The sequence below is a fragment of the Pelodiscus sinensis genome, chromosome 1 (genome assembly GCF_052426305.1).
Source record: "Pelodiscus sinensis isolate ZL-2025 chromosome 1, ASM5242630v1, whole genome shotgun sequence".
NCBI classification, from domain to species: domain Eukaryota; kingdom Metazoa; phylum Chordata; order Testudines; family Trionychidae; genus Pelodiscus; species Pelodiscus sinensis.
Window position 1 is genome coordinate 259,346,394 of NC_143052.1, and position 27,512 is coordinate 259,373,905.

General features: G+C 42.6%; 1 protein-coding gene across 3 annotated transcripts in view; it reads right to left on the bottom strand.

The window, feature by feature from the left end:
• Positions 1 to 10,366, bottom strand: part of GPC5 (glypican 5) — a 935,733-nt gene extending 925,367 nt beyond the window's left edge. For all 3 annotated transcript variants that reach the window (XM_089775428.1, XM_075918825.2, XM_075918827.2), the window contains exon 1: positions 9,863 to 10,366. In XM_089775428.1, coding sequence (XP_089631554.1) covers positions 9,863 to 10,019 — 157 coding nt within the window. In that variant the 5' untranslated portion in view covers positions 10,020 to 10,366. The remainder of the gene's footprint in view (positions 1 to 9,862) is intronic.
• Between the last annotated feature and the right edge of the window lie 17,146 nt (positions 10,367 to 27,512).

The following is a 27,512-nucleotide window of genomic DNA, read 5'->3' on the forward strand; positions in this document are numbered from 1 at the left end:
TCCCTCGAGTGCTGGGGGGAGTCCCCCCAGCACACCAGGGAGACCCGAGCAAAGCCGCACAGGCGGAGGGACCCCGCCACCCGTGTGGCTTTGCTCCTTTGCCCCCGAGCAAAGCCGCACAGGCGGCGACTTTGCTCGGGTGTCCCTGGTCTGCTGGGGGGGTCCAGCGGCTTTGATGGACCCCCCCGGCAGACCAGGGAGACCGGGAGAAGCTTTTCTCGCCCCGGAGGACACAGGTGGCGACCCACCACCCGTGAGCTCTGGGGCGAGAAAAGCCCCGTTCGTAAGTGCGGATCCGACATAAGTCGGATCCGCGTAAGTCGGGGACTGCCTGTACCTGTTTAAGTTTGTCACTATCAGAGATCTAATTCAGTGAGTAATGGGAACGCATTTAACTTATAAATCTGTTATTCCCAACAGAGAACAAGATGAAAATCCCTTGAAAATGTTGGTATGTAGTGCTATTCCTCTGTCATACAACAGATGGACATTGCTATGTATAAGGTGACATTGACATTTTATCACCTTCATGTTCAAGGCCATGATATACCATTAGTACAAACACATGAACATAATGAAATAATGTATAACTATTCATGTTATCCAAATTCTGCATAATTTAAAATAAATGTCAAACCTCCACCTTTTGAAACCCTCACCCATGTTTCTCAGGGAGAGGTAGAGGAAGAGAATAATGGAATTTTACACAGACCATCCTTATAGACTTTCTGTTACAGCTACAAAAATATCATTAGAACTCACAGAAATGCTCTAAAATAAAATAAATGTTTGTTTAGTGCTGTGATTTGAAGCAGACTCTGATATTTTCACTCCTCTCACTACTTTATTTTATAGAAAGCGTTTAAAAAATAAGTACAGTAAAACTCCGATAGTCCAGCATCCAACTGTTCGGTACTCCTGATACTTTGGCATCAAAATGCCAAGCACTCCTGACCAGCTGATTAAAAAGCCTGCCGCTCAGCACACATGCTGGCTATAACCAGTCGGAGCATAAGGTTGGGGGAGAGGAAGGGGTGGGGTTTGGGGTTACAGTATGGAGAAGAGCGTTTTGCTTCAGCGAAGGGGAAAGGGGAGGGGAGGGGGAGGAGGATCAGGTTACAGCAGGGAGGAGACGCGAAGAGGAAAGGGGAGGGGAGAAAGTGTCCTGGCCAGCTGTTAAGCCGTGCAGCTGTAGCGGACCTCCCGATTCTCTGGCAAATCTGATAATCCGGCACCACCTAGGTCCAAAAGGTACCAGATTATCGGAAGCCTACTGTAGCATCTTTTTAACACGGATATCACTCCAAGCTCCTATAGGAACACTGTTTTTACTTTTAAGACTGCTAATCATATACAAATAAAAGTACATTTTATTGACCTATTTCTTTTCCAGATCTTCAACACAGCTGCTTTCAGTGACTGGAGCAGAGTAATTGAAACCTATCTGCAAAAAACCTAATTGACTAGGAATGGTGTGATAGCTTGAAATCCACTGCATCGGTATTTCTTAAACTGTGTTCCATGGTACACCGGTGTGCCGCAAAGCAGTCGGAGGTATGCCACGGAGTTCAAAATGGCAACCCTTAAAGGAACAGGTGACTTCCCCCTCCCCAATAACTTCCCCCTGACTCTATTTTTCTTTTGCTCAATAACTTTCCCCCCGACCCTATTTTCTTTTCTTTCTTCTCAATAACTTTTCCCAGACCTTTTTTTTTTTTTTGCTCAACAAAAAGTCCTTGGTGTTCCTCATAAAAAAAATATTGTTTGATGTTCCTCCATCTTAAAAAGTTTAATCCACTACATGGATTAGTACATGTGTTGTTAACTAGTGCTGTAGGACAAATAGTTTTGTTGCAGAAGTTTGTGCATGACAGTGAAAAAGAGCAAAAATGTCATTCTGTTTCCATTTCACCTATATCAAGAAAACGTCTGCAAACTTTTATCCATGTTGAGCCTCCTCTCTCCCTCAGAAGTGTATATCAGTCAGATTATGTTGATCACAGAATAGTAGGAAAAAGCTTTTTAGCTCATGTAACAATCACTATCTCTTTTATACAGAACTCTGAAGGTTTCTCAGTATACCCATTCAGCATGATATTTTTTGATAAGTCCCAACACGAATAAAAGGAATATCCTGTTCTCGTGTGTGAAGTTTTCAGAAATGTCTTGCAATAAGTTTCATAATGAAGAGCTCTCTACATCTACATGTGCTCACTTTAAAAAATGAGTGTGATATTATCAGATTAAACTATAATCTTACAGACCATTGTTGCAACCACTGTTTTGTGTTTACAACAAATCTTGTACAAAGCGGACCAAGTGAGATGTATACCCTCTCTTCTGTACAAGGGGTGTTATTGGTGATGTCATAGGAGAACTAGAGTGTCTAAGGGAATTGCTTCTATGGCTTCTTGTTAGTCAGGCTATGTCTAGACTACAGGTTTTTTTTTTTTTAAAGTGGCCTTTTTTCGAAAAAACTTCACCTGTGTCTAGACTGCTGCCGCGTTTTTTCAAAATTAAATTGAAAGAACGTGGTGGTTTTTTCGACAGCGATAAACCTCATTTTACAAAGAAGAATGCCTTTTTTTGAAAGAGCTCTTTCGAAAAAAGGTGTTCTTGACCACAAAAGGGCTTTTTCGAAAGAGAGCATTCAGATTGCCTAGGTGCTTTTTCGAAAAAAAGCCCTTTTTCAAAAAAAAGCATTCAAAAAGAGCAAAAAAAAAAGTTGTGGCTGTCTCAACGATCTCTTTCAAAGGAAGCTTTTTCAAAAGCTTCTTTCGACAAAGCTTCTTTCAAAAGCATGTAGTCTAGATGTACCCTCAGAGTGGTGGAACAAAAGTACTCTTTGTGACTGGTGTGGTGTGCCTTATAGTGAAGGACCCCCAGTATTGCAAGTAGCCCTGTCTCTAAGCAATTTGCCCTGAATTGAGACACTCAAGTGTGTTTCCCAGAACCCTCATATTACAATGAACTAATTAATAAGTTGCCTTAAGTGAGCCACAGCTTCATTGAGAATGAAATTTTAATTATTCTTTTGGTTTAGGTGTACTTATTTGCTAAAGGTCTTGAGTTGAATTCATACTCTCATGCATGGCCTTAGTCTCGCAAATCCTCTTTCCAAATAACTTGATCCATTCATATAAGTGAAAGCTTGTGAAATCAGACCTTTAGCTGTTAGTGAAAGAGAAATAAGTATATTTGAGGCCAAATTCTGCTCACCTTACACATGCAAATTGTTTTGCTAGGCTAAATCCAGAGATCACAGAATTGGTTCAGAACATCCTAGCCTGGCTGAGGTCCAATCCCACTGAACACTATTCATTTCCAGAAAAGGACAGACTTCTTCTCAGCAGAAGCTAGGAGAAGAAGCCCTATCATTAACAAACCGAACTTCCTCCTTTCTGAGCTTGGTGGCAACCCCCAACACGTGCCAAACATTACTTCCAATTCAGCCATTCTGATGGTCGATCACAGCTAAAGCATGCTGGATCATTTTTTTAAAATTCAGAAACAAACTCATCTGTTTAAAGATTTACTTCAGATTCTGTGCCATTATATATGGAGTGACAGCCTTCCTTACACAACAGGCACAAAACAAGCTAGCTTCCATCTTTTCTGGAGCTTTTCATGTATCGCAAAAAGACTTCTGATTGAACAGCATCACTGCATGTATATATTCTTACACTACCTGCCTCATTTACCCATTGGCCTATTATCAGAACCCTATATATTACACAGCTCTATAGCATAGGAGTTTGCCATGGAATTCACCACTTGGCAGAGAACAGTTGCACTGCTCAATCTCTGCAACTCTTTCTTTCTTTAATTATGTGTTTAGCTTATGATTGCACAGATAACCTTCAGAAGGTGAACTAAGCATAATGAATGTAATGATTCCTGCTTGACTCTGCAGAGAGCTTGAAGCAATGCTTCTAAGAAACATAAACTGCCCATTCATTTCAAACAGGACTCCCTGGACTTTGTGATTCCATGGAAGCATGGAATATGGCAGTTTCCCAATATGCCATAGAATTTGCAATTCTGCTGCACTCAGGTGTCCCCCATTTTGTTTTCTGTCTCCCTGCCCTGCCAGAAAAAAATTCTTTACATACAGAGGGAGGCAACTGAATTACGGTACATACTTGCACAACTGCAACTTCACACCAAGCACCAGGGAACTAGAGCAGAATCTTGTTTACAATTACTAGTTACTGAAATATGTAATAAAAATTGCTTTTTAAAATACATAAAGAAGTGCTGGGGAAAATGCTATGGGTGGGGTGAAGGACAGATGATATGAAACTAGAATTGTACTTTTACTTTTAACTCTAAGTTCAGTGAATATCATCTTACAAAGACCTCATCTACCATAAGAAAGTTCTTTTAAGACCACAGAACAATAAAAAAAATGAGGTAATGCAATTACAGTAGTTTTACCATTAAGAAAATTAGGCAAGTTGCCAAAGAGTTCAGGCACAAGCTGCAAATGTGAAGTATTCTTAAAGCTAAAGATAAAAATTGCCATGTATTTAAGTGTTTTATTATAAGAGATGATACATGAATATCGAGCACAGGCTTATGAGTCATTGAACAAATCATTGTTAAGGAGACTGAATAAACTTTGTGAAATCTGCATCAGCATAGTTCTCCTACATGGAAAGGTTGTTTGGTTTTTAACATTACGTAAAAGGAGAGGGAAAAGAGACTGACATTCAGACCTGAGGATGAACAAAATTACCCTAATTTTTCCCTGGTGCAACTACATTGACTATAACACGTTTGCATCAGGGATGAAGCAGACTCACTAACACTATGTCTTCACTTACTGCACTGGAGACTGAACTTCTGGCATTTGATTTAGCATCTCTAGTTGTGACCTGATAAATCAAATACCAAGGGCAGCTCAGGTTGGCACCAGAACTCCTTGCAGTCATGAGGAGTAAGAGAAGGAGATGGAAACATTTGCTTCCATCAGCCTCCCTCTGGGAAGACATCACCAAGCTTGGCTTAAGGTAAGCCAACTCCAGCTATGTATTTTATGTAACTAGATGTGCGTACCTTAACCCAGCCTTCCAGGTCTAGTGTAGACCTGACCTTACAAATATGTACATGTGTGTGTGTGCGTGTGCGTGCATGTGTGCACACGCGAGCTCATAATCTCCTACATGCAGTTGTCAGATGCTTATTTTTGTTATTTTAAAATGCCACTGTCAGTCATTAGACTAGACCCAAAAGGGAGTTTCTCACATGAGTAATATTGCACATATGCTTAAATGTATGCAGAATTAGGCTCAATGTCTGGCACCTGAGAAGTTTTACAATTAATTCATCTGAATTACCCAAATACACTAAGCGTTTGAAAAGTGCATTAAGTTTGAAAGATTATTTGCCTTTAAACTCCTCACTCTCTAAATATATTCTCCTCTGATCTGAAAATCAACATTACATTTTTAATCCAAAATCATTACATTTTTAATCCCAACCATAACATTTCATACTGCTATTACTGAAATATTGCAATATCAAGTAATACATGCTTCTGTTTTCAATAACATTAAAATAATTGCTAGTAAGCAGCATAGAGAAAATATTCCTGTATATTGTCAGAAAAGCTTTACCAAAAGGCTTATTCCTAAATGCTTATCCAGAAAATGAACCTTAAAACCTTAAGACAGTGTAAAGTGTGAAAGTTGTCTCTTTTCTCTTTACATTTTGTCCTATCTGCCCCCAGTTATCATTTAATGTTTTTCTCACTGTTTCAAGTTTTCCTTTATATGACATCTCTAATTACATATTCCTTTATCCACAGTTATTTGCCTATGTACTGTTAAAAACTTCATAGATACTCACCAGGAAGGCAATTAGTTTAAATTTTCATTCAGTTTATTGGATACACATATCTGACTGACGGTCTCTATAACAGTGGTAGGCAACTTGAGGCCCACTGGGATTCTGTGTGTGGCCCACAAAACATTTTGTTTACCGCTGCCCATATGTATGGTTGCCAGATACTGCTGGTTTTCATCTGCATAGTTTTTCCCTTGCCAGTACTACAAAAGTGGCATGCATTTAAAGAAAGGGCACTTGAAGAGTGAGGTGTGTGCTGATTGCACACAACATTGGGAGAGCCGTTCGCTTCCTCTGCATCCAAACGAAGTGTTGCTACAGTTCCATTGGCACACCCTGCAAATTCTAGATACACAAGTGTAGTTGGCAAAATTATCCTATCATGCTGGGAGGCCGACTTGGTTACAACAGTTTTGCGACCCACTGAGATGAAGGAGGGCCATTCATGAGGCCCACTCACTAGCCTAGGTTGCCTCTCACTGCTCTGCAGCAATAAAACTCATCTTGAGAGGGAAACTTTTCTGACTATAAAGCTATCTTCCAGCCCCTGCCAGCCTAGCATTTCTTGGGACAGTATCGTAAGTTCTGAAGGGAACTTTTTCCTACTTTCCTAATTCAAAGCAAATACATTTCAGTAGCAGCCCCTACTGACGGAAAGATACAAAGAGGGTGGATGAAGAAAGTTATTAAGTGCTGTGTTGGCAAAGTATTTCTATAAGCAGAGGGAAAAGTGTGAAGGTAGTGGGAAAGGAACCTCTACAAACATCTTAACTGCAGTCATTAAGCAAAAAATGGCACTATTATGTTTCATTGAGAACTTGAATATATACACTAAAACCTGTGTTATCCGGCACGCTTGGGGATTAGGGCGTTCCGGTTATCTAAAAATTCCAGTTATCTGAGGGTTCCATCAACCTAGGAAAAACCAATGGACCATAATAGTAAAACTCAAGTTTTTAATACTGGTAGTTTTGTAGTGTGAGGCAGTTGGTCTCACATTTCTATTTTGAATTAAAGATGATTAGTACTTCTTAATTAAAAAATTGTTAAGCCAATCATGGTAAACCAAGTCAGGCCTGTGCACCTGAAGATATGTCAGTATCGTGGCTGGGCACAATGCCGATTAACAAAATTTTCTGGCTAAAAGAGTGCCGGATAACAAAGGTTTCACTGTACTACAAATGAATCAAGGTAGGAAAGAAGGTTTTTTTTTTTTTTTTAGTTTAGGGACTCTGGAGAATATGGCTACAATTGAGACTATCTCATAAAAATATCCTGACATTGCTCACATTTAATTAAATAAGCAGTACTATACTAAAGATGTGCAGAAAATACAAGGTTTGGCTCTAGATCCAAATTTCCCCTGAGGGAAACTAGTTTAGCTTTGAGAGTTTGGTTCAAGCCTATCTCTAATAAGCACTTCCAAACGATCTGTCCATCTTTTTTATCATTACATTTTGACAATACAATTACCTTAGTTTGAGATTGTAACTGTCTAATGAAATTTAAAGAATGTGATGCATGTTTCCACATTTCATAGGAAGCTAAAATTTAAATGAAAGTATTATAATTTCATAAATATTTCAGGCTTAATCCATTCTTAATATTACCATTAATGTAGTTTACAATCTAGGTTTATCTGAGTATTAAAATAGTAAATATTGCAATGAGATTTTAGGCATGTCTATGGTGCCCCATACCACAAATTAAGGATGTTAAGTATCTGGTAATTGATTAATTGAATAGTCAATGCATTTTTACACTGACTATTCAATTAGTCGATAGGGCACCTCCGCCTTTGAAGTGTAACAACAGTCCTAGGGCTGTTGTTACACTTCAAAGGCAAAAGCTTGGAAGCCCGAGGTCAGCTGGGGACTTCCCTGCTGACCCCGGGCTCGGTGCAGCGCTGCCACTTTGAAGTAACCCCTTTTTCTTCACCCCCACTTGCTGCCACTATTTGATAGAGACAGAGGGGAGGAGGGAAGCAACTAGTCAACTATTCTGTCAACTATCTGATAAGCATTTGCTTATCAGATAGTCAGTAGACTAGTCCTTTTCATCCCTACCACAAATTTCATTTCCTCAGCAAAGGGGAACAAAACAAGTTCCTTTAGGCCTTGCCTGCATTTAAAAGGATTAACCACTATAGATAAACTTTAAGAACTATACTGGCAAATACTTCTGACAAAAATTCAGTTAATATTGGGGAAAAGAGTCATTTTGACAAAATATCTTAAACCACTTTCCAAAACAGAATACGTTGCACCAGCAAAAGGACATTTTTTTGCCAGCGTAATTACAGTAGGGCTTTTGCCAGCATTGCTATGTCAGTTAAGAATGTATTTTTCCCCCACTCCCTTTTAACTGACAAAGTTATGCTAGCAAAACTTTCTGGGGTAGACCAAGAGGAAACTATCATCTTTTTAAATGATTTCTGAATTGTATCTTCCCCATTTACAGAAAATCTTTTCTGTAAGACTGTACTGCTGATGGTCAATCTGCCATCTAAACATTCAAAGTTGTGAATCAAACATTTTCAGACGCTCAAGTTCCTGACCCTGCACACGTAAGTAATTTTACCTGAGGGACTAGCACCACTGAAATCAATGGTCCTATTCACTTGCATAAAGATACTCAAATCACATTATTTGCAAGGATGGGTCATTTCAATTCAGCACAGGAATCTTGTGAATTTTTGTTTCTAATGTAAAATGCCAAGAGTATTAATTTAACACTGCAGGTACCTCTGTTAATGGGGATTTGCCCCAAATACAGCCATTGCCTGGTAGCCTCTAACTGCTATTTGGACTGATGAAACTATCTCTGCCTGCAATTGCTTGAGTTGCACTAATACAAGTCATAGCTCATGGTGCAGCTACATCAGTGACTGGCTAGTGAAGTCTGAATTTGGGCAAAATCCCCCATGTAATCAATTATTAAGATAGGATTTCAACATCCATCCCCACTATGGGACGCTGCAGGGAAAAAGTGATAAGGATGGGAGTAAGGAGTTATCTTGCTTCCTTTTTTTCCAAGTTTCTGGTACCCTGTAGTATTATTCCCATGAAAAAAGCCCATTCATTTGGATTTGGTGTAGGGTGAACACATGTCCCGTTATGTTCCCTTTTTAAGTCTAGCCTCAGACATCCCTGATTATCAGCTGGCAAAAGCAAATGAGCCAAGTGCCCAGTTTTGCCAAAAAATAAAAAATCAGGTGATTTTCCTCCTAGGAAAGAATAGAGGAATGTTCTGGTGTGTTCAGGCAAAGGACACAGGAGTAGGGCCCCTAAGATCAGCCCCCCGCCCCGAGAGTCTGGGAAGAAAAAAGGTGTCATACAGGGTCGAGTCCCACACAGGGTCCCTTTTCATTTTGGGAAAACATGGTCACCCCTAATGTGGTACCAGACGCAGAAGTTCTATATTTATGGTTTCCTGCTTCCCTGATGCAGTCATGGGTCAGCTCGTAAATACACCCACTCCTCTATCGATCCTGCCTGCAGTTACCCTAGCCAGCCCACGCCTTCTCTTGAGGCTGGCCCCACTAACCACAGCAAGAGCAGCCTGTAGCTATTGAACTGGGCCAGCATGGGAGCCCCACGCTCTGCATTTCCCCAGGAGGAGGTGCCACTTGCTGGAGGGAAGGCCGAGAGGAACCAGCCGGCCGCCCAGGAGCACTCCCATTGCTCCTGTCAGCACTGCCTTGCCCCGTGCCCAGCCCCACCGCAGCCAAAACCCTCCTGGCCACACAGCAGAGCTCAGGCGAGCGGCGGGGCGGGTTACCTTCCTGTGGGGGCGAGGCCAGCAGCGCTAACGAGGGAGCTCGTCCACAGGAAGCTGCTGGGGGCAGTCTGGGCTCTGCTCACACCAGCGGCGCCCTGCCTGCGCCTGCCGCGCACCACCAGAGGCAGAGCCTACGCCGCCCCCTGCGGTGCCCGAATGCTGCGTCCAGCTGGGCCGGGAAAGCGGGGGCAACCCGCCCTGCAACGTTGCCTCGCGTACAGGAGCCCGCTCTTACCTGACCGCGGGGTCTCCGGCAGCCCCTTGACCGGGCCGAGCTGCCGCAGCTGGAAAAGTTTCCGAGCGTCCTCGCAGCTTCGCAGCTTCTCGCCTCTCAGCAGACACACCAGAGTGGCCAACAGGAGAATGGCCCAGCGCAGGCTCTGCCTTCCCATCTCCGGCTAGCGCAGCAGCCCTCCAGCCAACTGTGCAAAGTCTGCCCCAAGAGCCCCCTGCCCCGCAGCCGCCCAGCCCGTGCCCCAGGGAGAAGTGGAGTCCGCCAGCAGCAGCAGCAGCTGCCACTCGGGAACCTGCAGGGCCCCCCCCCCCAGCTGCCTCAACAGCTGGAGCAGGTAGCGTGGGAAGAATTTCCCAGAGTTGCTGTCACTTGGCGGCGCCGCCTCCCTGTGAGCGGGGATGCTGCTGGGGCCCCCCGCTGTTCCCGCTTGGCTGTGTCAGGCAGGCGGAGCGTTCGCACCGCGTTCGGTGCTAGAGCAGGCACCCTACCCTGTGCTGCAGGAGAGAGAAGAAACCCGAGTACTGCAGCCTGCTGCCCCGCCTTCCCAGCAAACCACCGCCCCCCGACTGACCTCATCAGCATTAGGGTGCAACACCCTCCAAACTCCCCGCTCCGAAAAGGCGAGTCTCATCGCTGCAGTGCTGTGCAACTCCTTCTCGCCCTCGGAGTAGTCTTTGAATGCCTCGCTCTCCACATTCCACCCGGACTGGGAGCGATGGAAGCAGCTTGATTTGGAGCTCCTTGCAGGGCTTCAAAATTAAAAGATTTGAGTATGAATTGGGATGCAGCAGAGGACACTTTACAGAACACCGTCAACCTGAAAGCAAGCAAAGAAAGAAAGAAAGTTTCAAGGAACCCAACAATTGCTGTGGATTTACAAATCACACTTTCTATTTTCAAAAATTGTTTTTCTCTGTTTTTTCCTGTTTGCCTACACAAACAACGGAAACAGACTGAATATACTGTATAGATAGAGCAGCAGAGTGCTGTCATACAAAGGCCAATAGTGGGTCAGACCAAAGGTCATCTAGCCCAGTATCCTGTCAGCTGACAGTGGCCAAATACCAGATGACCTAGAAGAAGTAATCACAACAGGTAATCCTCACATGATCCCTCCCCTGTTACCAGGGCTGCACATGCACGGGGCCCCAGGCGGCACAGCGCATGCATCACGTGCCGGAGGCACAACACATGCACCGTGTGTCCCGGATGTCATGACGCATGAGCAGTGCACCCGGGGGCCCACGCATGCGCCGTGCATCCAGGGGCCCCGCGCAAGTGTCGTGCGCACGGCGCATGCACCGAGCTCCTGGTGCATGGCACATGCGTCGTTTCCCTGGGCGTGGGGTGAAAGAGGCAGAAGGCCAGAGAGGCAGGAGGTGGAGGAGAGCTGAGAGAAAGAGGGGGAGGCAGTAGGAAAAGAGAGAGAGAGAGAGAGACGGAGTGAGAGACCGGAGGCTCAGGAGAGAAGACCAAGGTGGAGGAGAAACCTGAAAATCCCGTCTTATGACAGGCTAATTGGCTAGTTGTATATATAGTTGGGATTATTTTTTCCAATGCGCATTACTTTACATTTATCAACATTAAATTTCATTTGCCATTTTGTTGCTGAATCACTTAGTTTCATGAGATCTTTTTGAAGCTCTTCACAGACTGCTTTGGTCTTAACTATCTTGAGCAGTTTGGTATCAGCTGGAAATGTTGCCACCTCACTGTTTACCCCTTTTTCTAGATCATTTATAAATAAAAGGATTAGGATTGGTCCTAGGACAAACCCAGTGAATAATTCTTTATTGAGGATAAATAATGTCCATGCTGTAAGACACTGAAGAACTTAATTGCACCTTATTTTCTTCCAGATGTTTGCAGATGAATTCCCTATTTGCTCCATTGTATTTCCTGGAACAGAAGTTAAGCTGACTGTGGTTCTATAGTTTCCTGGGTTGTTCTTATTTCCCTTTTTATAGATGGGCACCATATTTGCCCTTTTCCAGTCTTCTGGAATCTCTCCCAACTTGCATGACTTTTCAAAGATAATAGCTAATGGCTCAGATACCTCCTCTTTCAGCTCCTTGAGTATTCTAGGGTGCATTTAATCAGGTCCTGGTGATTTGAAGACATCTGACTTCTCTAAGTCATTTTTAACTTGTTCTTTTCCTATTTTAACTTCTATACCTATCCCATTTCCACTAGCATTTACCATGTTAGGCATCATGTCACTATCTATCTTCTTGGTGAAAACTATGTTTGCGTTTCTCCATCCAGAGATCCCAAGAATATAGGCTGGCCCACCATTGGAACATCTGTACTGCCTTACTACCAGATCTTGAATTTTGATGATATATAACAGAACACAATATTTACACCAGTGTTCCCTGTAAGCTGTGTGCTTTTGCGACTACTCAGGAGAGATTCAAATGCCAACCAGCATACTAGCAGAACACCCAGAGCTAGCTTTTGTTTCTACTAGTAGTGCACATTCGCACATGCCTTGGTGCACATAAAAATTTATTCTGCACATAGATGGGAAAAAATCCACACATGGATGGAAAAGATTAGAGGGAACATTGATTGGCACCTTTCCCAAGTTGCCTTCTTATGTTCCGGCAGTATCTTAAGTTTCATTTAAAAACAAAAATATAATGTTTTGCTATTGATGTGAAGACAACCTTGGAAGTGTAAAATAAGCGAGACAGCAATATGTGCGTGAGTCTGCAGAGAGCTTGTCAAAATAACTCAGATATGCAAACTGTCCCATTCATCTGATGGGCGATAACTCAGGTACCAGTTATGCTATTAAAAAGCTAATATTGTTATTTATTTCACTTCATGTAAGAAGGAAAGCTTATTTTATTATCAATATCTACACAATCTATTGAATGATAATTTATTTTCATATAACAAGTGGGCAGGCCTAGGAGAGTACTGACTCCCGCCTCCCTCCCCCACACTGCTCCTCTGTACCCCTCACAGCAGCTTCTGGGGAGCCGCTTCCCCTGCCCCTCACGCATGTAACTTTCAGCAGTTACACATTTACCTGAATAAACACATTTTAACATCCCTAGCGTGGATGACTATCCAGGAGGGGTAAAGCAGGGGGACTGCACCAGTCCCCATACAGGGTGGGGAGTGAGCGCCATCCAGCTCTGCTTCAGTCCCATCCCCTGGCCATAGCTATAGCCCCAGCTCCACTCTTGGCTATGGTCCTGACCTTGCTCTCAACCACTGGTCCCCACTCCCAGTCTGGGGGATAGAAGACACATTACCATACTGGTAAAGGGTGACACAGGAGGAAAAGTTTGGGCACCACTGTATTAAAGATAAAGGTTTCAATCGTGTACAACAAAAGGGGGTTTAGTTCAGAAACCTGAACACCTTTAATTACAAAATCTGTCACAATGCTCTCGGAAACATAACTGCAGAGCAAAATCAGTATAAATATGAGGAAAGAAATTTAATAGGGAGACTAAAATCTGAGTATAAAATTGTTAAAAATGCAAATTGTTTATTTGAATACTCTAATACTTTTCTACTTCATTCTTGCTTCATATTAAGGAGAAAGGAAAGATTGGCACTTCAGTACAAAGGTCTGATATGGATACAGAGGTTATATTCATGATTGAGACATGGGAAAAATAAATACTGAAAACTTCTTATATTACTAAAAGGAAAATAGAATGGTAAATCTTATAAATATTTCTAAAAGTTTGGTTTGTTTGTTTGTCCGTCCAAAAGATCTCCAAAACAGTAAGAGCTAGAAACACCAAACTTTGCACAGATACTACTCATTTCCTAACTTCAATAACTGGATTGGTTATATCTCAAAATTGGTTCCCCCAGAGCCCCAATTGGGCCCACTGATAATTAGCTTTTAGTAGCGCCTGATCATAAGCATTTGCTAGATGCTTCTGCTAAGCACATCACATAAACTGCAACTACAAGATCCTAGAGGATAAAGCATGTGGGCCCCTGCAGCACCATCAAGGGAAAGCCCATGCGAGAGAGGCTACAGTGGGGCAGAGAATCAGCAACTTCCCCTATACTGGTGCACCAGCAGGTCTCCAGGACAGACCCAAATCTGGCTGAGGCTGGCTGGGGGTCTAGCCTTGCTAATTGTGGCTGGGAGAAGCCTCCAGCTATCACAGCCTCTCAACTTCTTCATGCAGCCGGGCTCCGACTGAACCCCTTCTGGAAATTAAAGTTGCTTCCCTCCCCCCACACCCAAACGAGCCATCCCACCACTCTCCCTCCTTTGGGCTGTGTGTGTTTTCCTGGCAGGGCTGTGTGTGTTATCAGCAAGTAGGAATAAGAGATCCTCCGGAAAAGGGCTTTATTCCGGAGGATCGCGCCAGTCTAGACGCTCTTTTCCGGCTTTTCCCCAAGCCGGAAAAAAAGCGGCGGCCATGTTTATTTAAATCCCGCGGGGGATATTTAAATCCCCCGTGGATTTCCCTATTCTGACTTGCCTGCTTTGCATGCCTCTTCCGGAGAAGGGGCCAGTCTAGACGTAGCCGCTATGTTAATGTCATTGACGTAGTTCATTCATCATACCTTTTACTATATTTTCCCCGGGCGATGCCAGGTATTTCTGCTAGTAGTAAATAAATGTTTGTGCCATGTTGTTAAAAAAACAAACTTCAAAAAAAAAAAGTTTGACCTCACTTCCTTGTACAGAATAAAAGCCATTTCAAACTTAAAACCAGAGCTATAATACATATCAGCTCCTCACTTTTTCTCATTTTACAGAATCCTGTCAAAATCTAGTGCATCTGAATAGTGTTACACAAGCCTACTGGCTTTCTGGGAGAAAAAAAATTGGGGACCTATCACTTAAAATGTAAAGTTACTTTGCTTTTTAAAACATTAGGAACATACTACATTTAAAAATGTTAGCTTAAAAAAAGTGTAAAAATAGCTTCATGTCCTATTCCTACCTTGGAATCCCTTTGGGATTTGGATTTTTTGATGGTTTACAAAAATGTTTTTCTATTCATAGTATTTTAAGTCTCAACTGAAACACTCACAAAATGATCGAGGAAGCAGACCCACTGATGATACTGGAGATTTTCAAGGAGGTGGAGAGAGTGGCTACTGACTACACCCAAATCACTGTCAAATATACAAAATAAGACAAAAACAATCAATCTGCCTCGTTTGTTACTTGTAACTACTATAGATAATATTTTTCAGACAAAAATGCTAGTTTTAATTAAAACTGATGGTTCCTTTAATATTTTATTTTTTTCAGATTAGCGGAAGAAATTGCAATGCAAACAGAGTGAACAGCCTTATCCTGGAAGTGGAACAGGACAGTATTTTCAACTACATTTGTCTCCCTCTGCTAGCATGTACAGGCAGTCCCCGGGTTACGTACAAGATAGGGACTATAGGTTTGTTCTTAAGTTGAATTTGTATGTAAGTCAGAACTGGCTCCAGATTCAGCCGCTGCTGAAACTGATCAGCGGCTGACTACAGGAAGCCCTAGGCAGAGTTGCTCTGCCCCCGGCTTCCTGGAATCAGCCGCTGATCAGTTTCAACAGCGGCTGAATCTGGACTCCTGGGACAGAACAGCTGGGGCACTGCTGGGTAGGTCCCCGCAGGACCAACCCGGCAGCACTCCAGCTGCTCTACCCTAGGCATCCTGCAACAAAAGCCTGGTCTTCTGGGGGTGGGGGGGCGCACTAGCTGCGCCCCCTCCCCCCCCCCCCCCAGCAGACCAGGGAGACCCGAGCAAAGCCGCGGAGGCACAGAGGTCCCGCCGCCTCTGCGGCTTTGCTCCTGTCTCCCTGCTGTGCCGGGGGAGTCTCCCCCAGCACAACAGGGAGACCTCATCAAAGCCGCACAGGCGGCGGGACCCCGCTGCCCGTGCGGCTTTGCTCCTTTGCCCCGGAGCAAAGCCGCACAGGCAGGGAGACAGCAGGGAGACAGGAGCTTGGGTCTCCCTGCTGTGCTGTGCTGGGGAGTCTGTGCCTCCGCAGCTTTGCTCGGGTCTCCCTGGTCTGCTGGGGGGGAGGGGGCGCAGCTAGTGCGCCCCCCCCCCCCCAGAAGACCAGTCCCCCCCCAGCACACCAGGGAGACCCGGAGCAGCTTTTCTCGCCCCATAGGACGCGGTGGCGGGACCGTTGCGCTCTGGGCGGTCCCGCCGCCCGCGAGCTCTGGGGCAAGAAAAGCCCCATTCGTAACTGCGGATCCGACATAAGTCGGATCCGCGTAAGTCGGGGACTGCCTGTACTCTAGTGACCAGAGAGATTTGCACTTAGGTCAGTAAAAATTAATAAAGACCACCCATTGCTTGCAGAATTCCATTAACTTTGGTGAAATTCTGCAAGTGTAGAGGAACCCATGATAATACACCCTGATTCATGATAATTCACTGAAAACATCCACTAAATATGCAGCAGCACTCAAAAACGCTAACAGAATGTTAAAAATCATTAGGAAAGAGATAGATAATAAGACATTATGTCCTCATCTTGAATACTGAATGCAGATCTGGTTGCCCGATTTCAAAAATATATCTTAGAATTGGAAAAGATTCTGAAAATGGCAACAAAAATGTTTAGAAACATAGAACAGATTCCATATGAGGAGAGATTAATAAGACTGGAACTGAACTTTTCAGCCTTTCCATGACTGGTATGGAGAAAATAAATAAGGAATTTTATTTGCTCCTCATAAGTCAAGAATTTATTGTCACCAAGTGAAATTAATGGGCAGCAGGTTTAAAACAAACAAAAGGAAGTACGGTTTGAATAATTCACAGTCAAACAGTAGCATGCCTTGACAGAGGACGTTGTGAAGGCCAAAAGTGTAAAAGTATAAAAAAGGAACTGGACAAGTTCATGGAGAATAATAATGGCTATTAGCCAGGATAGGAAGGGATGCCAAATCATGCTCTGAAGTGTGTTGAGTCTCTGTTTTCCAGAATCTGGAAATGGAAAGTAGAGGATAGTTTACTTGTTTACTGATTCTGTTCTTCCCTCCTAAAGCACCTTGAATTGGCCACTCTCAGAAGATAGGATACTGGGCTTGATGGATCAATGGTCTGACCCAGTATGACCTTTCTTATGTAGTGTTAGGATCTTTATTAGTAAAGCATCTTTGATTTGAAAGCTTTATTTGTGTGAGAGAAAAAATTCACAGGCTTCACAAAATAGATAGACTTCTATAATTATGTCAGGGCTGTTCCTCACTCTGGCACTTTGAGTGCAGAAGTTGGGGGCCTTCAAGAGACTTTAAAATACCTTGCCACTAAAGGCTGCTTTTTAAAAATTCCCCAAGGTCACAGATTCCTTGGCCTTGGATTGGTATCACTGCCACCACCCAAAAACACATTTGGGAATTTCTTCCTGTGGGGTACCCTCAAGTTCTTTAACCTTCCCTCTGTAGAGATCTTGAAAACTACTATAATTTTTCTTAATAGCTGGCATTGCAGTCTTAGGCACATGGACAGAGAACCACCTGCCTTCTAGGACACAGGAATCAGATCATGGTCTTAAAAAAGTGATTTTTATTAATAAAACAAAGAAAACATACTTAGTGAAACATTGTTTCATTGCTAGGTGTTACAGAGAAACTGAAAAAATGATTAAAACAGAGAATTGTTTCCTGATGACTCAGCTTAGAGAATTACAGTGTAATGAGGTAGTTACATGTGCTCACACAAAGAAGTCCAACAAACCCCAAAATAAAGAAAATAACCTGATCGCACTTGAATTAACATTCCCTGTTCTACTTGCATACTAGTTGTTCCAAGATCTAGTTCTTCCCTAGACATGGATGTCGCTGAATACTCTATGCCCTGCTCCCTGGCTCAGTTTATGTTAGATATCAAGCAATTGAATAACCACATCAAATATTAGTGGCTGCAAAATTATTTAATAGTCCCCAGGGGCAGGACCAGCAGCCAATGCATGCCTTGCTCCACTCCCAGAGACAGCTCGGGAGGAGGGGGGAGTGCATGTACTTGGCTAATAACCAATAAACCTAGGCTTATCAGTTAATCGTAGTACATGTTGACATCCCTAGCTCATGTTTCCTAGTTCTCTTGTCACGCAAAGACTAGAACAAGAAGGTCACTGCTTCCAATTCAAAAACCCACTTCCTGTTTCTATTGGCTCTCCTGGCTTCCTGCCAACTCACTTTCTGCTTCTCTAGCATTTCTGGAGATTCTTGGAGCCACTGTCAATGACTTTAACCCGTAACAAAATTACCTGTAACTGAATGCCTGGAATGTCCAGAAAAAGGTAGTAACTCTCTTATTTATAACAAACTGATTGTACTGAAATTGGTCAGGTGACTGGAGAAAAGTTTTGGTTTAAACACAAAAGTTATTAGTCATGATGCTAAAATTAACTAGCATTTATCTGACCACTTGAATTATTGCCATATAGGTTTTTGTAAAGATTGCTCACTTTATTCATGTAAGTAGCCCCTTTGACATCAATAAGGCTAATTGAAGTGAAGTAAAACAAGCAGGATTTTCACCCTTTCACTATAACTGAACACTGAAGGACTAAATATCTATTCCCCATTCAACAGATTATACTAGTTTTTAATCTCACATTTTTTCATGGGTGATTTGATAGATCAAACACCACACCAGCATCACATATTCTTTAAGCTAAATGTTCTCTTGGAGCATAACTATCCTCAGGGTTTGCCTTGAGGACCATCTCAGTTTCAGGTTCCTTTCTCTCTAGTGAGTAACACCTATTTTCCTTATATCCTTTGTGGAGTTTATGAGGTGTACCTGCAACAAAGAAACAGCAGATCTCCAGCAGCTTTATCTCATTTGAGAACCTTTAAATGGAGTGGATCAACATAATAGACCTGCTATCCCATAAAAACAGCTGAAGAAAACATTTCAAAATCAAGCAATTTTCATTGTTTGCTACTTGTTCAATGACAATAGTCAAAACTGTAAATTTTGTCCATTAAGTTATTTTGTTTTTTACTTTACCTTTTGAATATCCATAGATCTAAATTTTGCATCTACATAGATTTTTAGTTCATTTCCTCAAAGTTAAAACCAGTCCTGCTAAAGCACAGTAGGGGTCTTTTGCTAAAGTACATGGAGGACTTGATATTTAAGCATATACACAATCAGAATTCACATGATTGAAAGGAAAGCTGCTTTCTGAATACATTACATAGCTGAATGGAATTTCTTTTTCATCCCAACCCTGATTCCTGTGGTTGAAAGTTATGTCTTTGAGAATCCTCACTGGTCACTGCTCTTATTCTAACAAAACTTCTCTTTAAAAGCCCAGCATTCAGCACTAGTCTTGTAAAAGGTAAGATTTATTTCTTAAAAGAGTTCTAAAATTGTATATTTGCTGACATTAATATAATATGTGACATTAACATTAATCTCACAGGGTAGCCATGAAATCCTGTATCTGCAAAAATAATAAGTCCTGTGGCTCCTTAAAGACTAACAGATCATACGCACATCTGACAAAGTAGTTCTTACCCATGAAAGATTATGCCCAAACAAATCTGTTAGTCTTTAAGTGCCACAGGATTCCTTGTAGTATTAATTTAAATGTTTGCAGAAAGTGTTTATTAATGTAATAACTTTTTTTTTTGTAAACGTGGTTAATAAATGTTTACTTTCTGAAGTGTGCTTTTCCTTAGCAGGTACGCAGTTTCCATGGAGACTCCCTCAAACATTCCGGTGTTAATGAGCGCGACCAGGAACAGGTAACAGGAGAGTTTGGAGAGGGAGTTCTCCAGGTAAAAGAGGAGTAAAAACGGGACCCTTGTGGTAAGTGGCTGTCTGGAGTGTGTGTTTGTGTGGGGGGGAGTTATTTGCAGTGTGCTGAGCTTGTGTTTGTCTGTTTGGTTTGGTTGGTTGGTTGGTTGGTTGGTTGGTTGGTTGGTTTGTTTGAAGGAGCTTCTAAAAGGTTTGAAATCTAGAAGCCTCTGTTAATTGGCTGAGCCTCAGTCGGGGAGGGGTTACCAGGGGCTCTTAAAATAAGGAATAAGGGATCTTTCGGAAAAGGCTTTATTTTCTGAAAGCTCCGCGTCTAGACTGGCACTTTTTTCCGGCAAAGCTACGAGCCGGAAAAAAGCGGCAGCCATGTTTATGCAAATGAAGCAGGGGATTTAAATCCCCGCTTCATTTGCAATTGCGATGTGTCTAATTTGCATCCCTTTTATGGAAAAGGGATGCAGTCTAGACACAGCCGATCAGTATATCATTGAGCTTGTATAACATAGCCATTTTGGGCCTTGAGGAATGTGGCAGCTCTTAAGAGTTTGTCTACACTGAAAAAATATTCCATAGTCATGAATATTAAAGCCCAGCCCAACTGACTCTGGCTTGTAGGGCTCAGACTCCATGGCTTAAAATAGCTACAGTGGAGATGTTCCAGTTGGCACTGGAGCTTAGGCTCTGAGGTCCATCGCCCTCAGCAATTTTCAGAGCCCAAGCAGGAATGTCTACCCTGCTCTTTTTAGCCTCATGAGCCTCAGCTGACCTGGGCTCTGAAACTTGCTGTCCTGGTTTTTTTATTTGTTTGTTTTGCAGTGCAAACATATTTGAAGCCTCATTTCTCTTGAGATAAAATTCAGTGGTAATTTTGCTATGGAATTGCCTGGATGCAGTGAAACTTGGAGGATGTTAGAATACCAGTGGCAATAGTCATGCTCTAAATATAGCTAATGGTGTCAAAAGATGAAATATACTGTATACTTTTGATGGAAGTAAATAATGTTTTCTGTCCTCAGTAATATGTCCTGATTGGTACAAATATTCTGAGTGGTAAATATCAAGTTATTCAATATATTTAAATACAAATCTATTCCAGGGTATTAACATAGTCAGGCCAGTTGGCTCAATTAAGGAATTAAGGAGATCCACATTAGGAAATGCAAAAGACATTCTCTGGATGTTGGTAAGTTTAATTATGATGTTGTAGGAACGCCTAATTATGAGTTGAATCCATGCCCCTGTGCTGGCTAGTAAAATCTAGTAGAAGAATTTACTGGGTCCATTTTTGTTGAATATTATCAGCAGGGCTCCCCCCCATGGCTCCTGGCACCCCCGGCAGGCCAGCGGGCCCCCCCCCCCCCCCCCCCCCGGGGCTCCCACGTGCAGCAAATTCAAAATAGCTAATTTGAAATGAGTGCTGTGTAGACACTTATTTCGAATTAAGGGGCCTCCAGCCTTACCAGGATGCCCTGGTGGCCACTCCAGCCTCAGCCAAGAACACTCCTCTCCCTCCCCCTCCCTAGAGCCCTTAAAGGGGTTGACTCTGGCCACAGTGCCTGTGCCAGATCCAAGCCTGCCAGCCCAGAGCCAGCAGTCACTCCCTCTGACCCAGTGGCCCCAAAACATGAGCCAGCAAGCTACCGGCAGCCAGGCCTCCACCTCTCCCCAGGAGCAGTCTGCCAGTTCCCAGGAGCCTGCCAGGGCCCGGAGAAAGCGGTCGCCTTTCTAGTACAGGATGGAGATCATGGACCTTATTCAGGTTTGGCAGGGATGCCCCCAACATCCATGATCTCTGCACTAGATGCAGGAACACGGCCATCTATGGCAGGATAGCTGCCAGCCTGGCCACCACAGGCCACATGTGAACCCAGGAGCAGGTTCGCATGAAAATCAAGTTGGTCCGGTGAGACCTTGTGCCCTGAGATTCCCCTCCCCCTTCTTCCCCTTGTTTCCCCTTTCCAGCTCCTTTCTCCTCCACTCTCCTGCCTCCTTTCTCCAGTCTCATCAGAGTTTCATTCCCCGCCCCCCTCCCCCAGTTTTGTTAAATAAAGAGAGTTTGTGTTTATGAAAATACGTGTATTTTATTTGACATCAGAAAGGGGGTTGGGGAGGTATAAGTGGAAGGATGTGAGGGAGGAATGGGGCATGAGTCCCCGGTGGAGCAGACCAGGGAGGCTCTTAGTGTTCCTCAGGGTGGAAGCTCTCCCGCATGGCCTCCTGGATACTGACAGCCCCCTGATGGACCTCCCGAATGGCAACCTTCAGAAAGTACAGCCAGGCTCGCAGCAACACGTTCACAAGAAGCACCAGAGTGCCCGGGGCAGCTCCGGCTCCATGCTGCAGAGTGCTGTGGTGTCCCGAGTGAGTGCAATCAGAGCAAGCAGAGACACGATGCTTTGCTGTCCCTCATAGAGGTAGGCAAGCAAGCAGGGAAACCTGAGCCAGCTGCCCAGGGAGGGGTCCCTTTAAGCACAACCCTCAGATAGCCTCAGGCAGCAGCCACACAAATAAACTCCTGACCTGATGCCCTGCCGGACCTGGTTCCGGCCGGCCTTCAATGCTATTCACCATCCACTCAGTGTGGACGCTCTATTTCAAAATAGCAAAACGCTATTTCGAAATGCATTTTGTGTTTAGACGTGGTTTTTTTAAATAACATTTTGAATTAACTATTTCAAAATTAGATATTTCAAAATAACACTGTAGTGTATACATACCCTTACTCCTACAGGTTTATGCTGTTATGCCTTATGGATTTAAGGATGTAACAAATCTCAACTTTAATTAAGGGGCTATGTTTTGTGTCTCAAATTAACATTTCTGTTCTCTGTCTCAGGCTATGTCTACACTACAGAGGGTTTTTTTTTTTGAAAAACAGCTGTTTTTCCAAAAAAACTTCACTTACGTCCACACTGCAATTATGTTCTTTCAAAAAAAAAAAATCGAAAGAACAGAGGGGGTTTACTGACATTGCTAAATCTCTTTCTATGAAGAAGAAGCCTTTTTTCCAAAAGAGCTGTTTCAAAAAAAGATATGTGTGGACAGGAAGAGGGAGTTCTTTTGAAGAAGAAGAAGAAAGAGAAAGAGGAAAAAGAAGAAAAAAGAGGAAAAACCACAGGTGCCCTGGTGGCTATTTCATTCATAGTAATCATAGCTTACATGCTAGATAGTGTCCATTCAACGTGGATGCTATATTTTGAAAAAGCAGATTGCTTTTTTGATGCATTTTGGCAGTGTGGACACTGTCTTTCGGAAGAAGTTTTTCTGGAAGATCTCTTCTGAAAAAGCTTCTGAAAGAAGCCTGCAGTCTCAACGTAGTCTCATTTAAAAAGCATTTCTGTTGTTTTGTCTCACATTTTAATTCAAATCTCTCTTGCTCTGCTTGCTGTAGCTCATAAATTCAGAATCCAAGTATATTACAGAATGAACACTCTTGTTCAGGAATAAGAGTGCCTTTTTCTGACATATTATAGAAAACTAAAAGAAGGCATTCTTAGTCCAGAAAAAATCAGTATCCACGTGCAACCCAGAAGCACTGAGACCACTGACAAGGGAGAGTAAAGCCTTCACGAGATTTACCTTTTAGCTCATATGGTAGAGGCCCATGGCTTCAGCCCCTAAGGTCACAGATTCAATCCCACTTACCTGCAATCCAAGTCTGCTTACTTTTCTCACACATGAAGTTATTCAGAAATAGCAATTATACAGTAATTTTGCACCATTTTCCCCAAATTAGCTTTCTAAAGACAAAGCCTTAGACCTTCTCCAAACATCTGTGCAAGGAGAAAGGAACAGAGAATTGCCATTTCACATCTGAATTGAGATGTATTTCTCAGTTAGGAACCAACTCTACAGCCTGTATTTTGCAATTAGAAAATTCATAGTAATTTAGGTAGTGGGGCTTTATTTTTTTGCAAAGTTTCTTGCTGAAATGTGAACATGTGTTCTTATGCTCTTGGCTTTAAAAGTAAACTTGTTTATTCAGAAATGTAGCTCAAAAATGTTTGTTTTGCTTTTGATATGAACTCCCATGTAATTCCAAAGTAAAAGTTTCCCTCTACATTTAATACAGCTAAAACTGACATACTATGTTTTGGCATTATGCACAATTCCAGCTGCAAAGCACTGGAGCCACCAACTGTTCAAATACAGCAACAGCTAGCTAACTTTTCCATCCTACAATGGCTTACAGAAAAAACCATATATATTTCAAACAAAAGGCTAAGAAATGTATTGAGGGGGCAAATAAAGTATATATATAAATTATCAACATGGTGATTTCTCTTTTTTGTTTAGAGTGAGTGTTAACATCTATTCTTAAGATCAAACAGATGAGTTTTCAGATTTGAAAAATAGATGTGTATTAATGGAGATTGCCTAGCTCCTAGAGCTAGAAGGGACCTTGAAAGGTCATTGAGTCCAGTCCCCTGCCTACACAGCAGGACCAAGTACCACCCCTGATGAATTTTTGCCCCAAATTCCTAAATGGCCTCCACAAGGATTGAATTTACAACCCTGGGTTTAGCAGGCCAATGCTCAAACCACTGAGCTATCCCTCCCCCTATTAGATTCAAATGTTTATGTTGACAGTTTTCAGCTATTGATTTATCAATTATATTTATATTAATAGTAATATACAATTTAGATATGTGAAAAACAGAAGATATGAAGTTAAGATAAACCCCTTAATGCTAATTAGTTCATAATGAATTATTAGATTGCTTGTTTATATTAACATATATTTTACAAATTTAAAATGAAAATTTATCACTGATTTGCATTACTCCATTCAGGGGTAATGGAATATTTCACATATCATGATTGACTGTATGATCAATTTAAATATTTAAAATTTTTGAAAGTGATTAATGCTATTGATGTATATAAATAAAATGAAATTGAAAATTGATCAGTCTAAAGAAAATGTTCCAGATATAAGCAGGGAAATGGTCCTGCGATTGCGGGGAACTTTCCTGGCTTCTATACTACCCCGGTGAAATGGACCAGTAAAAGAATCTGAGTCCCCGCTCCCACTTCTTTTACCCAAAGGCCTCCCTGATCATGAGGGCTCCCCTTCCACCCTCCTGAGTAACAGAGTCCTCGAAATCCCAACAAGGCTGGGCCAGTTTTCTGGGGCTTAATCCCCAACCTTGTAGTCACTTGGGGCAGGGGCTAGGGTGTCCCCACTCCAGGGTGCTCTCTTCATACAAGATGCTTTCTTGACCCAGTGATCATTATATACAGTTCAAAACAAATACAATTTATTAAACAGCAATGGATTAAAAAGAAAAGAATAAGAAAAAAATGAGAAATGTATTCTCTTTTAACCTAGTCCTGCTCTGTAGCACGGGTTCATCACAAACAGCAGGTTGCAGAGTGTAAGGACAGTTCACAGTCTGTTCCTTATAGGTCCCAGGGCTCTTTCTCGGGCCCTTGCTATGCTGCAGGGGGAGCTGCACATTGGACATGCTTGCTCTGGCACTGACCACATGACTTCAGGCTCCAGGTGGCAGGACCCCTCTCCCAGTTGGAGTTATAATCCCTCTCCCAGTCTGGCCTGCAGGGCCTTTTGGCTGGTGGTGTCTCCCTGCCCAGAGCCTTTCCACCACTTTGCTGGTCCCAGATGCTCACCACACCCAGCTGCAGACTGTGCTGCTTTGCCAGCCTCTACCTCCTTGCATTGCTTCTCTGATCCCCTTGACTCTCAGGTCACTGCAGGTCTGCTTCTCACCACAGGGTCTGCACTCCTTGGGCTGTGTGTGTCTGGATCTGTCACTGTAGGTCTGTCTCTCAACACAGCTTGCTCTTCTTGCTGCTCTTCTTAGCTCTCCTTTTCTTAGAGAGACCCAGAAAATCCCAGCTCACAAGGAGGACAGGACCTGGCCTCCTAATTTCCTCATTGGCCTGTCCAACCTGTCAATCAGGATAAGCTGGAATGTTGGCCTCTTTCCATTGTCCCTGAGGTCTGTCAGTCTCAGGGCCCTGATCTCTCATGGACTCTTCCCCTTTTGGTACTGGGAGCTGGCCAACCAAACACTTTGGTCGTAAGTGCAGATGGTCGTAAGTCGAGGTGGCCGTAAGTTAGGGATAGGCTGTATTAACATGTACATCTATATTCAACTCTCTCTAACGCTCTCTGTTGAAGGACTAAGAATTCTGTTAAGTTTAGAAATTTTTCAAATGGATCTCCTAGAGATCCAACATGATACTGAAAAATATTTTACTTTCACATTTCTTTACAGTGCCTATCTATGGGACTAGTCATCATTACATAAAAATAAAGGAGCTACTAATTTAAGTGCTCTCACTGATTTCAATTGAGTGGCATCAATTGGAGGAAGGCAGTTAACTTGCCTACTTATTTGGGGTATATTTATAAAGGTATTTAAATATCTAATTCCCACTGAAATTGATAGAAATTAGGTGCCTAAATACCTTTGAATCCCACCCTTTGGCTACGTCTACACTGACCCCTAATTCCGGAAAAGTAGGAATAAGAGATCCTCCGGAAAAGGGCTTTATTCCGGAGGATCGCGCCAGTCTCGACGCTTTTTTCCGGCTTTTCCCCAAGCCGGAAAAAAAGCGGCGGACATGTTTATTTAAATCCGCGGGGGATATTTAAATCCCCCGTGGATTTCCCTATTCTGACTTACCTGCTATGTATGACTATTCCGTTTTATGGGGCCAGTGTAGATGTAGCCTTTGGGATTTATGTAGCAAGTTGAAACAGATATATTTGACTTCAACAGGCAATGTAATGTTAAATTGCAATTTATGAAGCACCAAAACAGCATGAACACTGCATAGCACACTGGTTATTAAGCACTAGGACCATACCTTGTACTAGTTTCAATTTACAAATAGTCTCCTGGGGCTTAGTTTACAGAGGAATAATGTAGTGGTTACTTTAAGCATTGCCAGGCCTAACTTTTAGATGCTTAGAAAATCACTGGAATTCATAAAGCCCGAGTTAGGAACCTAGACTCCCCTACACAATGGACTGGGTGAGAGGCATTTTACAGTGGAATTCACAGAAGCCAGCATACTAAGCAGTGCCATTCAAACACATCAGGAAATGGCAGACAGCTAAATATTGACAATTTTTTTTAGTGCTTATATACAAACGCTAGAAGTCTAAAAAATAAGATGGGTGAGCTAGAATGCTTGTATTTAAGGAGGATATTGATATAGTAGGCACCACAGAAACTTGGTGGATTGAGGATAATCAATGGGACACAATCATACCAGGGTACAAAATATATCAGAAGGACAGAACAGGTCATGTTGGTGTGGGAATGGCACAATACATGAAAGAAAATGAAGAATCCAATGAAGTAAAAGTCTTCAATGAACCAAAATATTCCATAGAATCTCTGTGGATAGTAATTCCATGCTCTAATGATAAGAATATAGCAGTAGGGATATATTAATGACTCCCTGACCAGGCTAGTGATAGTGACTATGAAATGCTATGGGAGATTAGAGAGGCTATAAAAATATAAAACTCGATAATAGTGTGGGATTTCAACTATCCCCATATTGACTGAGTACATGTCACCTCAGGACAGGATTCAGAGATAAAGTTTCTTGACACCTTAAATGACTACTTCTTGGAGCGTCTGGTTCTGGAATCCACAAGAGGAGAGGCAATTCTTGATTTAATCCTAATTGGAGAACAGGATTTGGTCCAAGAGATAAATATAACTGGAACAATGGGAAATAGTGACCACAATGTAATAAAATGGAACATCCTTGTGATGGGGAAAATACCTCAGTAGCCCAACACTGTGCATTTAATTTCAGAAAGGAGAACTACACAAAAATGAGGTTAGTTAAACAGAAATTAAAAGGTATGATGCCAAAAGTATGATCCCTGCAAGCTGCATGGAGACTTTTCAAAGACACCATAATAGAGGCCCAACTTAAATCTAT